This window comes from Colletotrichum tamarilloi (genome assembly GCF_030869305.1).
Source record: "Colletotrichum tamarilloi strain Tom-12 chromosome Unknown Scaffold_174.1, whole genome shotgun sequence".
In the NCBI taxonomy this organism is placed as follows: Eukaryota; Fungi; Ascomycota; class Sordariomycetes; order Glomerellales; family Glomerellaceae; genus Colletotrichum; species Colletotrichum tamarilloi.
The window spans coordinates 26,897-43,324 of record NW_026849557.1 but is presented as its reverse complement, the minus strand read 5'-3'; the positions used below and the strand labels follow the sequence as shown (position 1 = coordinate 43,324).

The 16,428-nt window shown below is 51.9% G+C and overlaps 6 protein-coding genes across 6 annotated transcripts; 3 read left to right on the top strand and 3 right to left on the bottom strand.

The window, feature by feature from the left end:
- Positions 1-1,527: 1,527 nt before the first annotated feature.
- On the bottom strand, positions 1,528-2,594 carry CTAM01_15717 (uncharacterized protein; the record flags this gene model as incomplete). Its single annotated transcript, XM_060531711.1, has 3 exons — positions 1,528-1,765; positions 1,822-2,240; positions 2,337-2,594. 3 exons carry the CDS (start codon positions 2,592-2,594, stop codon positions 1,528-1,530), a joined length of 915 nt encoding a protein of 304 aa, XP_060373718.1.
- A 3,648-nt stretch (positions 2,595-6,242) lies between these two features.
- On the bottom strand, positions 6,243-8,624 carry CTAM01_15716 (aspartate kinase; the record flags this gene model as incomplete). The annotated part of the gene is made up of 4 exons (XM_060531710.1): positions 6,243-6,615; positions 6,693-6,844; positions 6,931-8,393; positions 8,546-8,624. The coding sequence occupies 4 exons, from the start codon at positions 8,622-8,624 to the stop codon at positions 6,243-6,245; spliced, it is 2,067 nt and encodes a 688-aa protein (XP_060373717.1).
- Positions 8,625-9,713: 1,089 nt separating this feature from the next.
- Positions 9,714-11,090, bottom strand: CTAM01_15715 (homoserine O-acetyltransferase; the record flags this gene model as incomplete). Its single annotated transcript, XM_060531709.1, has 2 exons — positions 9,714-11,017; positions 11,081-11,090. The coding sequence occupies 2 exons, from the start codon at positions 11,088-11,090 to the stop codon at positions 9,714-9,716; spliced, it is 1,314 nt and encodes a 437-aa protein (XP_060373716.1).
- Positions 11,091-11,809: 719 nt separating this feature from the next.
- CTAM01_15714 (carbon-nitrogen hydrolase) lies at positions 11,810-13,228 on the top strand (the record flags this gene model as incomplete). Its single annotated transcript, XM_060531708.1, has 7 exons — positions 11,810-11,949; positions 12,000-12,070; positions 12,130-12,472; positions 12,530-12,583; positions 12,651-12,969; positions 13,042-13,085; positions 13,177-13,228. 7 exons carry the CDS (start codon positions 11,810-11,812, stop codon positions 13,226-13,228), a joined length of 1,023 nt encoding a protein of 340 aa, XP_060373715.1.
- A 558-nt stretch (positions 13,229-13,786) lies between these two features.
- CTAM01_15713 (uncharacterized protein) lies at positions 13,787-14,032 on the top strand (the record flags this gene model as incomplete). Its single annotated transcript, XM_060531707.1, has 1 exon — positions 13,787-14,032. A coding segment is annotated over one exon (246 nt), but the record flags the coding sequence as incomplete, so codon positions are not given.
- Positions 14,033-15,828: 1,796 nt separating this feature from the next.
- CTAM01_15712 (uncharacterized protein) lies at positions 15,829-16,302 on the top strand (the record flags this gene model as incomplete). The annotated part of the gene is made up of 1 exon (XM_060531706.1): positions 15,829-16,302. A coding segment is annotated over one exon (474 nt), but the record flags the coding sequence as incomplete, so codon positions are not given.
- Between the last annotated feature and the right edge of the window lie 126 nt (positions 16,303-16,428).

Here is a 16,428-nt window from a genome sequence, read left to right as displayed (position 1 = left end):
GAAAACACAAACAAGCTCCAAAAGCATACTCTTTGCATCTCCCCCACGGGAAGCGAATCGTTACTGAACGTATTCGCCGTGGAAGGCTGGCTAATGGAAAGTGACTATGGTGACTATTAGTATGAACGTCGGCGGTGAGTATCATACCGCATTCTTACCTTTTTCATAACCCAGAGGGCATGCTGTTGAGAATATTTGTGGTCTCGGTGATAGCTACGGGTCGACACCTGAGTACGAGCGTCTGCCCTATCATCCCGTCTATCGAAGACCCAAGCCCCCGACCTCTCACCAGCTCAAACCAATACCAAGTCCCGACGGAGAAAACATTGGAGGTGATGGCTCCACTCTATCGAAGGACGTCTCGGTCCAGGCCCCATGTCGTCCAGCTCTTGTCCCCACCAGACAGACGCCAAACGGAGCGGAACCCGAGGCCCGACTCGTTGAGCTGATATCTGAGTCGACTGAACTCGAAAGCCTTGCATATCTTACGGTCGAGTTCCTTTTGGTGGTGTTAGTCCTCGATGAGACAACCCCTCGCTCATGCCCGAGGAGCACAAGTCATACGTCTCAAGTGACACAGCAGATAGCCCATCTTTCCCTATCGATGCACGATAGGTAGGTCAACGCTCACGATGGCGCTTTAACCTTCAGTCTCTTTTGCCTCTCAGTCCTCTTGTGCCTGGCTCGAGATTTCCTCATTCTTGATCTGAGGCAAATCGGGACTTTTACTGACTTTGATGCGAAGACTTCAACATCTTGAGGTGCCAAAGCCAGTACCTGACCACGCGCGCACGGGTTTCGTCCGTGTTTCTAAGGATCCCTATTGGCGATGGTTGGATACGAAGAGCCACCGTCCAAACCAAGTCTTCAATAAACATGCGATCCTGGACCGGGGTGACGCGATGGACTTCTGACGTGGAGGTAAGCAGACCATCAGCGTATCATGTACTCATGCCTACGGCTACTTCGTCCAGCCACTGGGATGAGGCAATTCAAAGCTTGCGGTTCTGTGACGTATCAGTGCTTCATTTGAGATATATGAGCGTATCGGAGGCGGTAATATGTTCACTCCTAGATGAAGGCGTCGACTGGGCGTCAGCTTCGCGATCCTCAAACCGAGCCTATTACACATGGCGGCTACAAACATCTGTTTGGTGATTGGTTGGTTTGAATGACGGGACTAGACGTTCACATTGCCAAGGTGGTGGTTGCATATCACAGTCGTGTGACCAAGTGTCGTTTCGAGCTTTCGTCTGCACTTAAGTCTCCCCAAAATTGCTAGGCTCAGCGCGTTGCAGTCGGTCGAGTACTTGGGCGAAACCATGCGGTAGCGGCACGATGGTCAAGTGGCAATATCACATTTATGAGAGTCATGCATTTTAGAATCTTTTCTCTTCAGAAGAATGCGAGGCCTCCAAAAAGTCAACTTTGCGAAGACCGTACTAATAATAAAGAGAAATAGCCTTCAATCCGGAACCCCCTCGTCGTTGCGCCCATGTCTTTTTTGGTCCTCTAGTGGTGTTTGGTTTAGGGGGAGAGGGAGATGCAGCCAGCGGAGCTGTCCTCCTGGAAGATGCCACCGTAGATGATACCCTCGTTGATGCCGGTGGGCTGGTCACCGCTCTTGGTGATGTCGGAGCCACCGTTGACGGGCTTCTTGAGCATACCGAAGTGGTACTGGCCCTGGCCGGCAATGTTGTTGGTGACAGCGGCGCCGGTTGACTTGAGAGCGGAGTTGCCCTGGGAGTAGAAGACCTCGGTGGTGCTGAAAGTCATGTTAGCGACCAGGCATAGAGAACAAAGTTGGGAGGTAGAACATACTTCTTGGTGAAGTCGAGCTTAATGGCAAAGTTGTGGAATACACCGGCAGTGAACTTGGTCTTGAAGAGCTCGGGGACGGGGCTGGAGTTGACGTTGCCGAAGAGCTGGAGGGTATCGGGGTCGGCGGTGTTCTGGCCGAGGATGGTACCGGTCTTGAGGACGACCTGGTTGGTGCTGAAGTCGGCGCTCTCGAGGAAGACGAGCTGGTACTCGTGGGACAGGTTCAGGGGACGCTGGGCATCCTTCTGCAGGGAGAAGTGCAGCGTCTTGATGCCCTGGGTCGAGGCGTCCTTGCCGTCGTTGCTGAGGGGCAGCATCTCGGCGCGGCGGAAGCCGACCTGGACATTGGTCTCGCTGGGGGCGAAGATGGATTTGTCGTTGATGGTGACCTCGAAGGGCTGGGTGGAGTTGACATCGAACTGGGGAATAGGGTGTTAGTTCAAACGCTTTCCGTAGACGACAATCCGGGAACCCAATCTGGTTCCGGACTGCTTCGCTCTCATGTCAAAACTTACCAGGGAGTTGCCGCCAGGGAGCTGGACAATCTCGCTGAACTTCAGGCCCTTGCCGAACACGTTGGCGGTGTTGAAAGGGCTGGAGGTGCTGTCGAAGTCGGCAGCCTTGAAGGTCTTGGGGATGCGGCCATCGAACTGGAGGGCGCACTGGGCCTTGGCACCGGGGGAGACGGCGCCGGTGTTGTTCTTGGGGGTGGTGCCGTCGCAAGCGGCCGCGGCGGCGGCGACGAGAGAGAGAAAGATGGTAGAAGCGAACATTGTTCCTAGGCCGGCTACGAGCGGGTGTATTTTTGTAAAAAAGAGTGTGGTGATTTGGAAATAAAGCGTCAAGATGAGACGAACGGAAAAGAATGTGAAAAGAACGTGAAAAGATGATCTACAGAAACTCAGAAGTCCGAGCAAGAAGGGATACAAGTTAAGACGGTGGGAACAGTTGACCATTTGTATGCCCACCACGGTCCCACGAATTGACCAGCATCGTCTGATCTGATCTGCCTTCCTCTGGGTGTCTGGCACGCGATTCCGAGATTTGGCTTTGGGTTTCGACATCCCGCAGTGGCTACCTCCTTCCAAGCTCTCCGCCCACCGTTTAGTGCTGCCCCTTACTCTCCAGAAACTTTTGAGTGCTGTCTGGGATTGAATGGGGTTCACTTGCAAGTTCCGTGTCATGCCCCCTTGGCATCTGTAACTCGGCGCGCCTCGTCAGCCTGAACCGTGCTGCTGGGTAAACTTGCAGTGATTTGGTGCTCCGTAGCTGTAGCCCTCTTCTCCTGGACGCAGAGAGAGGCAAGGTTACACCCCGTCAGAACCCAAATAGAGTTTCCCGCTGATTCAGTTTCGGAACCACCGCCCCGTTCGGGGTTGGGTGCACGGAGCTCAGGTCGGCCAGCCTGGGGAGAAGCCTGGGAGAGAACTTGCAGCGAACAAATCCAGCGGCGGAGGTCTGCGGGCGCGAGTCGTGTTAGATTGCCAGTGCCTGGTTTCCACGAAGAGCCTCGCTGAAAGTCCTAAAAACTCCGGACCTCCCGGCATCAACTGGGCACCGAGTCCCTCGCGCCACGTGGAGGAGTTGCAAAGCCGCAATATGGCGATGCCCCTGATATTAAGGGGATATTGGTACCAAGACAAAGTCTCTGCGCCCGGATTCGTTGGCTAAATAGCATCGTCGTTGCGTTCGTAGATCATTGCTTGCGTAATCTGGTGATGGGGTTCTCAATGGGGCCTGAGGTCCCGCACGATGCCGTCCGGTCACAGTCCGGATAGTTCAGGCGGAGTTTTATGACGAGATGGAACAAAGTATGTCTCCCAGTGGGCAGTTGCAAAGACTAAGTATAAACTGTTCCATGTGCAACTCCGCGACTGACAAACCTCAAACTTGGCTCAGAGCCCTGATACGCAGATCCCCTCTGCATCTCCGGCGTTGTTAACAAAGAACTCAAGAAAGTGTCCGGAGATGCCCACGAAACGTTCTCTTCAGACGGAAGAATAAACGAACACATCGGCCAATTGATCGAAAGTCGGCGCATGTGCAGGCGCAAAAACTCTCCCACTCTTTTCGTAAAGCCGAGCCGGCGGGAGGGAAATCCACAATCATATATTCAATGTTTCCAATATCCGCCAGCGGTTATTAACAGTGAAACTCTATATCGCCAAGGCTAGTCTGAGACGCCCTAACATAGCGACGATATCACCCTTCTGGCGACCCGACAACCGAAAACGTTCTAGAATGGGTCAGCAGAGCTGCCAATCTTGGTGTCGGAGATCGAGCTACTATGCTCTTTTCCCACGTCGGCGGGAACGTCAAATAAACAACGTCTTTCGCCCTCAAACTGGTGGTTCCCGCGGGTTATAGAACGCCGTCGGGAACACTTACACGGCCACTAACGCCTGTGGATACAGTGGAGTTATTGACAGAGGTAGTGGCACTTGATTTGAGACAGGGTTGCGCGCGCTCAATTATTCTGCCTTGGCGTGGTGCGTAGTTCCGCTTAGTCACTGCAACTCGCTCTATAATTCGACTCTTTGTGCCGAGATGGTTACTGAACTGGCTTTGTTAGACCGTTACATGCGACGAACATTTCGTTCGAAGCTCGCTTCAATTGCGCTCAAATTGACGCGGCGACGTGTTCAGATTACAGTACAGCGTTTTGAGACGAACAAATCTTGTCTGATCATAAAGTGTCATCATATTTCTGCCCACGCTCGTGAGTCGTGGCCCGTCTCTCCAGAAGCTTTGATCCAACAAAAATAGGGACATCTTTGAAGAAGCATTCACGGGATCCACATGCGTGAAGGATCGATAGCCAAAAAATCCCACTGATGATCTCCCGACAAGGCCCGAAGCTACCACGCCGCAATGGAATCCGTGCAGCATTCGGTTGACCTGGCTATATAAGAGCAAGCACTCATAATAGAGTAGTTGATTATACTAACCTTCGTTTCTTGCCCATAGCCGTAACTCAGTTGTGTAGGAGATGCGGCCATGCATTTAATGGAGGTGGTTCAGGAGATGGACCCTGAAAACATCATATTGAAGCCTAAGTCCCCAGAAGCTGGACGCGTTACGCAAGACGGATTTTGAGTGGCCAACTTGGAGAGCTTGATAGAGCTGGGAATTCGAACGGACTATGAGGCCGCAGGGACATGATGAAAGTCCTTGAAGGACAGGAGTTTTGAATCACGATTCGCAGCCCACGAAACCAGAGGTCCGATGGTTGGATATTCGAGCGCCCCCTCAAGTTCCCCGAGAAACTCTTGACCAATGGGTCATGGATCTTCGTGCTCATCGCCAATTCAGCTCTCAGTGAGGAATCCGTGATTCGTGTTGAAGTTGTTACTACCTGTCAAGGAGAGGTAAACCCCCAAAGCCAACCATCATCATTCCTTGACTGCAACCATCAGTGACTTCTTGCAAGAGAAAAGTACTCGAAAGCGGTACCCTGCTCGAGCTGAGTCCCTCAGCCTCAGGAGTTAAAAGGAGACAGTCTCATAACATCAACAATGAAGACTTGTGGTTCTAGAGAAACACCATAAAGTATGCATTTAGAAATGGAGCATCGAGATCATAGCAAACTCACGTAGCTTCGAGGGGAAATCAAAGTTACCGCCCACTCTTGAAGAACCTTCTCTCATTATCAGATCCTCGGACCAAGAAAGCATCTCATACCAAGATGTCTAGCGGAAACAATGACCCAGACCATGCAACAAAGCAGGCATACCCCAAAACATCATCTCTCATCATAGAGAATGCATAACACAAACCCTCAACTCCAACTTCGCCAACCTGTCGAACTATGAAGTGCCTATGCAGTCACTAGCATTAGGATAGAGCAAGTATAATAGACGCAGGAGAAAGTTCTCGAGATTAAAGTATAGAGGTAAAGAAGGGCAAGGGGGTCAAGTTGGTGGATAGCGGAGTGACACATCGCGCGTGGTGTTGTCTGGCGTTAGGACTTATGACCATCAGCCAAATCCCATGAACCATGTTAGATGCTCATGATGGAGCCTCAGAAGTAGAACTTAGAGAAGTCGTCTCTGTTGGCAACTATAGTAGGAAGTAAGATATCGGAGAGCTGAAGAGACGGATACTTACACGAATCGATTATTATACGTCTTATAGAGACGGGACTCAAGAGTGCCTCATATCCTTGCCCTAAACCCCATATACCATCCATAAAGCTGCCCTATGAACACAAAAAGCGCACATAAAATCTTCATAGCAGAATGAAAACATCGATTAATGGTATCTGGTGATATCTTCAGAAACGAAAAAGGCCATGTCCCCCATCCTTCGCCATGCAACGCCACTTGATGCCAATCATCAAAGAACAAAGAGAAGCAACAATGAAAGCCAACGATAAGAACACATCCGTATCTCAATAACCAGTTCATCGCTCCTTGAGAAGCTCAAACATGCCTCCTCTTCTTCAACCACCTCTTCACAATATACCGATACGCAGCCGCCTCAGCAGGCCCAACAGCGACACGATAAACACTCGACCTACGGCTATCACGCCCCGCCGTCGTCACCACCGCCGCCGCATTCGTCCTCGTCAGTAGAGCCACGGACCTGGAAGAGGGGTGTGTAAGCGGCGGTGGTCGGTAACAGGACCCGACGACGACGTTTTCAGCCTGCCGGGCCCTCTGCTGCTTCTGCTGCTTCTGGGTTTCCGCACCTTTGATGAAGTTTGTCTCCTGTTCCCAGTGCGTTGGGATACGGAGGACTTTGCTGTGGATGACGTTCATGGCGAGGACTGCGTCTTCTGCGCGGACGACGAGACTGGGGTGACGTTGGTTAGCATGGGTGATGAGCTGAGGAGGGAGTTCGACGAGGTGCCAAGGGAGAATTAGACTTACGATATGTTGATCTCGCTTGCTCCTTGGCTGACCATGAAGATGTTGATCTTGGCGGATGCTAGGGCGGACATGATCTCTGCTGATATGCCGACCATGTTCCTCATTTTGTGCCCAACGATAGTGACGATGGACATGTTTTCTGTGATAATCACCTGCATGCACGGCATCTTTGGTCAGTCCTGAATTTCACGGAGAAAAGCATGTATGACTGAACTGTCTCGAGGTGTGAAAGCATTACCTTTCCAAACTTTTCCAGCTCAACTCTCAGCCTCTGATGTTGACAAGAGCCCTCTTCGGAATGCTGAAACGCGAGACTAACGCTGCGCTCGCTAGTAGTGACGAGATCTGTCTTGATTCCCGCATCCTCGAGGCGATCAAAAACGCCGGACAGGAACCCTTGAGACTTGGTGTTTCTATTGCAAACCACATTGACCAAGAGGATATCGTCTTTAACTGTGACGGCGGTAGGTCGCCTTCTCTCTTGCCGATCGCCGTGATAACCATTCCCCAACATGTAGTCAATGGAGGGCAAAGGGACCTTGATATCGACCTTTTCGTCTGTTGGTGTTGGAGGAGTAAGGGGCGGGGAGGGGGTTCGAGAGGGGTAGATGATCGTGCCGGATGCCGTTGGGTTGAAGACATTCTTCAGTCTCAAGGGAATGTTGGCGCAACGTATTTGATCCATTGTCAAGGGATGTATAACTTCGCTCCCGTAGTACGTCAACTCTGTAGCTTCCTCCGACGTGACTGTGGACAATAGTCTTGCTGACGGGACCTTTCTCGGATCCGCAGTGAAGATCCCATCAACCTCTTTCCAGATCTGAAGTTCCGCCGCTTTGGTTCCCACCGCACACATAGCCGCACAAAGGTCCGAGTATCCCCGGCCGACGTTCTTGAGCAGCGAGTCTGGCATGATGCCAAAGAAGCCGGTGACGATGGGAACATGGTCGCCGCAGTCATGTATCCTCTTGGTGATCTCGTCTGCAATGAGGTGATAGAACCGAGGGCCGAGGTTGTCCAGTGCCGTCTTCTGGTCGAACACACTAGCACCGAACACTGCCTCAACTATGTCTTCTAGGATGATAGGTTCGGCCGGGATATTTCTGCTACAGAGAAACGCAGCTACAACTCTGCACGCAAGCTTCTCTCCGAGAGCGATGACACGGTCCCGTGCCCTTGGAGATAGCTCCCCGATGATCTGTGCTGCCAAAAGGAAGCCTCGAAGGCTCTCGCACTCCTTTACAATGAGGGTCTTTGTAGAGTCGAAGATGTCGTTACACAAGTCACTTCTTGTGCCATTGGAGTTGACGAGATGCTTCTCGAGAAGCCGGACATGACTATCCCGAATGGCATCAATGTTCTTGTTGAGCAGCGTCTGCGCAGAGAGTCCGGCCTCAGCGTGTGATACGCATTCAAGCAACAGGCTTGTGGTTCCGCTCGACTTGGTGGAACCGGAGAGGGCCGAGCAGACGACAACCAGGTTGTAGTCTCGCAGGTAGGATGGGACGATTTTGCTGCAGATCGACTCGAGGAGTTTTCCAAGGCTAGTGCCACCGTACTTCTGCACCAGCCATGGCCTGTTTTCTCTGGAGGTCTCCATGGTTGGCGGTGGGACTAGGCAGACTGGAGGATGGCAGACCTGTCTTGCGCGCGTGGGACAGTGGAAGGGGTCAGTCGAGCGGGAGCCGAAGAGCTGTGGACCTTGTTCGATTCAAATTGAAATGTGCTCAAGTAACTTGGCCTTATTAAACTCCATATATCGTCGTGTTTTCCAGCCGCAGAAACTCAGTCGACACTCCTTTCATGGGATGGATTGCAAAGCATGACGGCAAGTAGGCGATGGGCGACTCTACATCCGGCGACGACTTTGGTCGAAGGGGGACTCGAGGTCGGCGACGGACGCACTCCTTCGGCCAGTATCCCAGTGTCCATTGCGGAATGGAGAATTGCGCATTTCCACACCTTCGAGGCATATTTCCCAGAGAGTTACTGCTATTGGAGATGCTGTTCGGGATGGGTGGAGTTTGTCCGTCGGTGAGTGCTGCATGATCGTGGGCCAAATCCCGACTCGGGGTTTGAAGACCAGAAGCCACTATGACAACGGGATTCAGCCGCTCGGCGACTGCGCAAAACAGCTTCGCTCCATCGGTTTCGGCGCGGCGTTGTTGGTCTTTGGCGCGAGCTCAAAGTATAGCGGCATTTGGTCGGCGCGAAGTTGGCTGGTGCTAAATGTGGGATGACATATTCTGCAATCTGCGGCCGCCACCATCCATGTATGTGATTGTGTAAGTGACATCGGCGGTGATTGACCCTCGGACGAGTCGCCTGTCATTACCCCCCGCCAACCAATGAATTACTTCGACAGGAGGAGCTGACAAGCATCTATGTCGGCTGCTCCCGTTGCAGACAGAGAAAGCTGCAGGCACGTTGAACAAGGGCTTCTTCCATCCTAGTCACACTCGAAGGCATCTATGCTAGCTCCAGCTAGACTTCGTGGCGCTGGTCGATCATGGAGTACGTGCCGCTTCAACTCACACTGTAGAGAAGCATTGGCCGCCATTCTCACCATCTAAACTGTGCATAGGAGACGATGCATTTGCTATGAGAATATTTTCCCTCGACCTCAGCGTAGATAATTTGGCATCTGTTTGCCACATCATGTTCGATATGCTTGCAAGTAATTTGATGATCTGAATATCAATTCGTTGAGATATCATTGCTGTCTTTGGTCGACAGTCCTGAATCCATGTCTGGAAAGAAAATCGCTTCGAAGGCAGAGGTAATTCCACCCGTCCTGTTCTCTGCCTTCCCGCCACATGACGATGAAGCAACCGGTAGAAATTGGGGCGCATTGAAACGCTGTGTGAGCAGGCAAAAAGCCTCTCATCTACGTCGTGTGTGTTTGTTGACGTGGTAAAGCCGCTGTCAAAGGCTGCCGATAACTTTGCCTAGCGTCCCGTCCATCTGAAGGATGCCCCTAAATTCGGGCTTTGACCTAAAGCCTGAGCTACCTAGACAGCTCTACCAATCTTCGACTTCGCCCGTCAAGCTTTCCCCAGCCTCGTCTATCGCAAGAAGGTCTAGCGATTCATCTGACTCATGTATCATGTCATAGAGATTCGGCAACTGAGATCTTAGCTGGGCTTGGATCAAGGTATCGAGCTGCTCAAACTCGAGTAGGAAACCGTCATGTCCATCAGATGACTTGAGAACGTGTAATGATGCACCAGGTAAGTTGGTGGCAAGCCGCTCTTGCTGCTTAGGGAGGAAAAGCGCATCGGTCTCCACGCCAATGACCAAGGCTCCCGGCGGTACTCGAGACAACACCTCCGCCAAGCCTTCATCGCCCGATGGTTGCGTCCGGCCATAGGTGACGTCGTGGCTGTCCATCTTGTTGGTGATGTGCAAATAACAATTGGCATCAAACCTATTAATAAACTTCTCTCCCTGATAGTGTAGGTATCCCTGGGCCGAAAATGATGGATTTTGTTTCCGCTGCGAGCCTCTGTCTCTCCTGGGTCTTGGCATTTCCATGATGGACGCGTCTGTCCTCGGAAGATCCAAAGGTGGCTCCTGAGGTATCTGGGGATTTCGTGGAGGTTTTCTCCCGAAGCGGCTATCGAAACTCGTGCAAGAACGATATGTCAGCATGGCAATCATCCGAGCTGCTGCAAGTCCTGCTGAGGGTTGGCCTTCCGGGATCGGCTCATAGTATCCATCGTCGTACTTTGGGTCGGAGTAAATGCACTGTCGTTGGGTTTCAGCCCAAGATATGCCCCAGGCAGAGTGATCAGCAGCCGTAGCAATAGGAACAATGTTTCGGACAAAACCAGATGGTGTACAGAGAGGCCATTCTAGAGTTGTCATGCCACCCATAGAGCCTCCAATGACGGCTGCTACCGACTTGACACCAAGAGCATCAAGCACCATCTTGTGTGCTCTGACATCGTCTCTGACCGTCGTCTGGGGGAACTCGCTGGCATACCGTTGGCCAGTACCTGGATTAATGGTCAAAGGAGACGCACTTCCGTAGGGGGAGCCCAGGACATTGCCACAGAAGATGAAGAAGTGTCGAGGGTCAAAGGCTTTCCCAGGTCCTATGAGGGGGCTCCACCAGTCGCTCACATCACTGCTCCCCGTCAGAGCGTGGCATATGACCAGAGCATTGTCGCTTGGCTCGTTCAATTTTCCCCATGTTTTGTATGCGATTGGGCAGTCAAAGAGTTCTTCTCCTGACTCCAGCGGGAATGTTGGAATGACGGCGAATCTTTGCCCTCGAATGAGCCGGGAATAGAAGTTGTCGGGATTCGGATCAGAGTCGAGTACTAGTGATTGTAGTCAGTCAGAGGAGACTATTTGCTTGAGCCAAACATTTATTTAACACTCACAGAGAACCATCTTCAGACCTGTGAAGCGTTGGATGAACCCCCGAATGATTTACAATTGTACGTCGCCGTTATGTAGATCGTGTGGTGGTGATGGTTTAGGTATTGCACACGGCACGAAGTCGAGTTCAATGACAGATTTATTCTTCAAATTTGACCGGACGAACTTGCTTCCAAATAGCTGCACCTTTTGCGGAACTAAATGTAGATGTCGTATTGTTCTTCTCAAGTTTAAGACGCTGAAGTTCCAGACAGTTACTGGCTCTCACTGCAAGCAAGTGCCGTCAGTCAGCCAGAGGAAGCCTCAGCAACCGCCGCCAACCGTTCCCCACGGCACAGTCTCGGACTTTCAACCCTTGATACCAAGAGCTGCCTACTTCGTTGTTTCGCATACCCCTATCATCTATCGATGAAGGCTTCGTTGGCGGATCATCAACTCGACCTCCGCGAGCCGGGATTTGAAGACGTTCCGGGATTTGAGCCATAATCCCGACGATCCAAACTCCGGGTTATCAATGTTGCCTCTTTTCCGGATTATCCCGGATGCATACGGCAGAATCGACGATCTCGAACGATAGTAAGGCCATCCAGTAATAACGACGCCCTGTTGTGACGTGAGTCACGATGGGTCACATAGAGGGAGGTCCTTGAAAGCCATAACTGTTGGCACAGTGGCACCTTAGTCGCCAATCCCAGGACCTACCAAAGATTTCAAGCTATACGTGATTGAAAATGGTATCCACTCGTCCTATTGTCAAGGTTGCGGCTGTCCAGGCCGCACCTGTTTCCTTTGATCTGGAAACGAGTCTGCAGAAGCTGAGTAAGCTTACAGAGGAAGCTGCCCAAGCCGGTGCAGACTTGGTTGTATTCCCGTAAGTCCACAATGCTGTTGGTTCCGGAAGATACCGCTAAAAGCTTGAAGTGAAGGGTTCTTGTCTGCGTATCCATGGAGATACGCGTTTGACGCAACGATTGGTGCCCGAGAGCCGCGAGGTAGACTTGTGGACACCTATCCAAATAGGTAGAGGGCGCCGCTAATTCCTGAATCCTAGGACGCGAGTGGTATGCCAAGTACGTTGATTCGGCCGTCGAGGTTCCCTCTCCCGCCTTCGATAGGCTTTGTGAAACAGCCAAGGCAAACGACGTCCTCCTTCATGTGGGAATTATTGAAAAGGCAGGCGGTACGCTGTACTGCACTGCTTTGCTTCTAGACCGGGAGGGGAAGCTGGTGTATAAGCATCGCAAGGTGACACAGCCGATCCATCAAGCCATGTTCGAGACTAACAAGCTTAAGCTCATTCCAACGGCCGCTGAGAGACTTGTTTGGGGTCGAGGCGCCGGAGATGGCCTATTAGTCAAGCCAACGGATGTTGGCAGAGTCGGAAGCTTGATCTGGTTGGCTGCTCCTATTTCTAAGCGTATTTATGGAAAAACATGCTGATCAAGACGTAGCTGGGAGAATTATATGCCGGCGGCTCGTATGGCGATGTACCAGCAAGGCATCGAGTACGTGGATCTGTTCCGGTGTCAAAGGGAGAAACAGTCGCTGACGTTGACAACCCACACTCGATAGGATTTACGTGGCGCCCCACGCCGATGATTTGGCCACCTGGACAGCATCGATGCAGCATATTGCGAAGGAAGGGCGATGCTTTGTAGTGTCTGTCAACTCGTTCTGCAAAGTATCGGACTTCCCGCCTGACTACCCGCCTTTTACGGCCGAACACCCCGATCGGAGGCCGGACGGAGCACAATGGGAGGCGGATGATATTCTCAACCACGGTGGCTCATGCATCGTCGGGCCGCTGGGCACATTTCTTGCCGAGCCGGTGTGGGACAAGGAAGAGATTGTCTATGCCAGCCTCCGAATGGCAGACATCACGGAGTCCAAGGTAAGTTCCCCGATACAGGCTGCGGCCATCCGCTAGTCATGAGATAGATTCCAAACTAACGGCGCCTTGCAGCTGGACTTTGACCCCATCGGCAGCTACTCCCGGCCCGACATCTTGTAAGTGGTCCCTTTTACGACATTAACAAGTGACAAGCCAGACAACCCTGGATGTGATGTGCGCCGATCCAAAGCTGACAAGTCGTCTCAGTTCATTGACGGTCAACACCAAGCCGGCCGACAACGTCGTATTCACCAGCTGATGTCCCATGCGTATTGAGCATGTTTGCGGGCAACGGCGGCGTGGGGGTGTGAACGGCAGGCGGGGTGCGGTGCGGAGTGACCAGGATGTTGTGCGCTCGCGATTTATGGGACCTGACTCAGAGCTTGGGTGTTGGAGGTTCCGAGTACCTTGTTATCAAAGAAAGTTAATTCTTTCTGAATCACAAGTACAAGAATACAGTTTTAATAAAACAGTATAGTACCCACCCAGCACTTAAATTAAGATACTTTTTTAAGCTTACTATAAGAGAAAGATAACTATACTACTAACTACCTGCTATCGAGGTCCGTAAGTAGCACTATAGCTTCAATCGCTATAGCTTTAACCGTAATAGCTTCGCCCGTAATAGGCAAAAAGTCTAGTTATAAGTCCCTTAAAAGCCTCTTATTAAGAGCTATAAGAGCCTCCGAGTTGAGTTAAAATACTTACTAAAATACTAATAACCAAACTAACCCTACGATAACGACCTTAATAAAAGACCTAAAGAAAAACGCTAGAATCCTTACCGTCGTTAGGCACGATTTACAAAGCGTAATAACGCAGCCGCAGAGCATCGCTAATATATCCTACGCTAAGAAGGGCATCATTAGCACTAACGAGACGGATAGGGCCGTGTCAATATAGCGCCTCGGCTTCCTCCTATAGCTCGAGGATAATCACCTTAGATAGCATTAGAAGTCTATTAAAAAGCTCTCTCGAGTACTCCGGCATATCCACTACTATCTCCGCGATAGCAAGACTCCCAGCGCCTACGCATAAGAGTGGGTTACCTACCTCTAGATAGTAATACTAGCCTACTAACAAGCTATCGAAACTGCGATTCTGGCGATCCCTTGACGAGGGAGAGGGTAGAATAGAGGAAAGGATAGGAGAGAAAAGGGTTAAGGTTGAACAGTGCGGAATTCGAGGGCAGGGTAGCGTCTACATATACTGCGGCAATCCTCTAGTAATGCAAAACGATGGAGTTAAACAGTGGGGTGTTGGAGGTTGCTCGGCTGCAGGGTCAGGAATGCCAGCCAGGCTTGAGGCGAGACGGCGATGTTGGTTGGTCGCACCAAAGTTCGAGAAGCTTTTCTAGATGTCCAAGCGAGCAAGTTGGTCCGACGATGTTTGACGCAGAGGCATGCCACCCATTTTTGTGTGTAGCCAAAATGGTCTCGGCTCATTATGTCGTACACAGTCGACAGTGATGCCTTGCTGGGTAGAAGCGGCTTGTCAGCGTTGATAGGCTGAAGCTTTGATCTTGGATGCATCGGATACTTGAAGATGAGATGGCATCCTGATTGGAACACACTGCCTCGTATTGAGTGAACGTCTCGGAAGGAATACGTGAGAAGTCTGATCCAAAGCTTAGATGCTGACGAAGAGCTACTAATCAATTCTGTTCTTGGTCGAGTAAGAGAGAAGGGAGACCGAAACGTGATGTCGAGACGTTCCGAGCTGTGGTTCAATGGAATCCTGCGGTGCTGCTAGTACAACTGGCGGTGGCATAGCTGGCATAATTGGTTGCTAGTCATGCTGCAATTCGTTTCCACAACCGCTTGGAGTACTAGAACAGGGAAAGGCGACCATTCGGACATTTGATGGGGACACAGAGAAGAGCTGCGGAGTATTCTGTAGAAATGCGGAATTGACGTCAAAAAGTCGTGTGCTCGGGCTCTGAAGTCGGGTGTTAGGGACGCGGCGCCAACGGCGAGCAGACGGCGAGACCGCAGCAGGAAGGAACGGCAGGTCCCATGCACCTGAGGAGGCGAATGTAGGTAGGTACCTTCCGTGCGTGAATGCCACCATGCCAGGCGAGCGACGGTCGGGTTGTGTGATTGTGTCAGGTCAAGTCAGGAACGGGGGTGATTTGGCTGCTTAGGAAGGCAAGAGCAATGAGCATCCACGCACCCACGGCACCTTCTCTCAGAGAGTGTTACACAGTAGAGACAGGAGGTAGAGAGAGAGACTACATGGTACTGTGCGACTTGAGAAAGTTTGCTGTGCGTGATCCCTGTCCAAAGACCGGCCCAGCCAGCTGCAACACTGTGCGCAAGTTTTTCTCATTGGGCCAGGTCGTCGGTACGTATATCACGACTTTGGTGCTTCTAGGTAGCCAATGCGATTGGCCAACTCTGTCGTCTATCCAGGAATTTTCTCCACTGACTTCCCCACCCTGCCCTTCGCCCCGGGACAGTGACACCCACGCACCTTCTCCATCTCAACTCCCGAGAGAGAGGAAGGAGGGGAGGAAAGAATTCGAAAGGATACAGAGGCGTGAGAGGGAAAGGCAGAAGCGAGCGAGAGAGGGACCAAAACAGAAAAAGTACATGCACAATTCCCAATGATCCAAGACAGCCCTGCCTCTTTGCCTGGTCTTTTGAAAATTGAAAGTCGCAGCGTGCCGTCCTAGCCCTGTCACGATCGAACGATCCGCAGGTCGCCTTCCCCCACCCTTCCCTGTCCAGTCAAACTGCTGCCGGCCGTGCCTTCTCCTTACAAATCCCACCCGGTCGCCGCATTTTGCCCCTCTGTCGCCGACTTGAGAAGGAAAGGCACGAAGCAACGGGAAACAGTAACAGCTCCTGCCTGCACTTGCACCGTACCCAAGCCGACCTGCATCTGCACCTGCCTACGCCTGAGCGCCTGCCTGCATCAGCAGCCCAGCACCTGCCTGCGACCACCCGCACACCGTACCTGAGGTTTTTGGGTAGGTATCACCAAACAGCAAAGGAAACTACGACTGCAATTGCACCTGGCCAGCTGGCGACACCGGCCGCGACAACCTTCCCACCTGTCGCCTCTTCTTCTCCCCTCCGTTTTTGCTGTCCAACTGTCAACACCCTCGAAGCTCCAGTTCACTCTCCGGCCCGGCCGTGGCAGACATCCAGTCATCCACACCTCGACTCACCCAGCGCTTCCCCCTGTGTCGCTGCCATTTCATCTTATTACGTACCGAATCCCGCGATACCGACGTTTCTGCGCGCCGTCTCGAGTCCAGACACCTTATTAACCCGTGGATCGCGCAAACAAGGCCCCAAGCCCGGTCGACTCCGCCCCCGCTCCGTGTGACAATCCCCGATCCGCCCGGAAGGATTCTTGTCTCCCTCAGTTTTGCCTCCCGTAGCCATCGGTCTCTCTCCGACCAACGCAGTTGACCTCACTTGATCTCGTCCGTATATCCTTATTGTTACATTC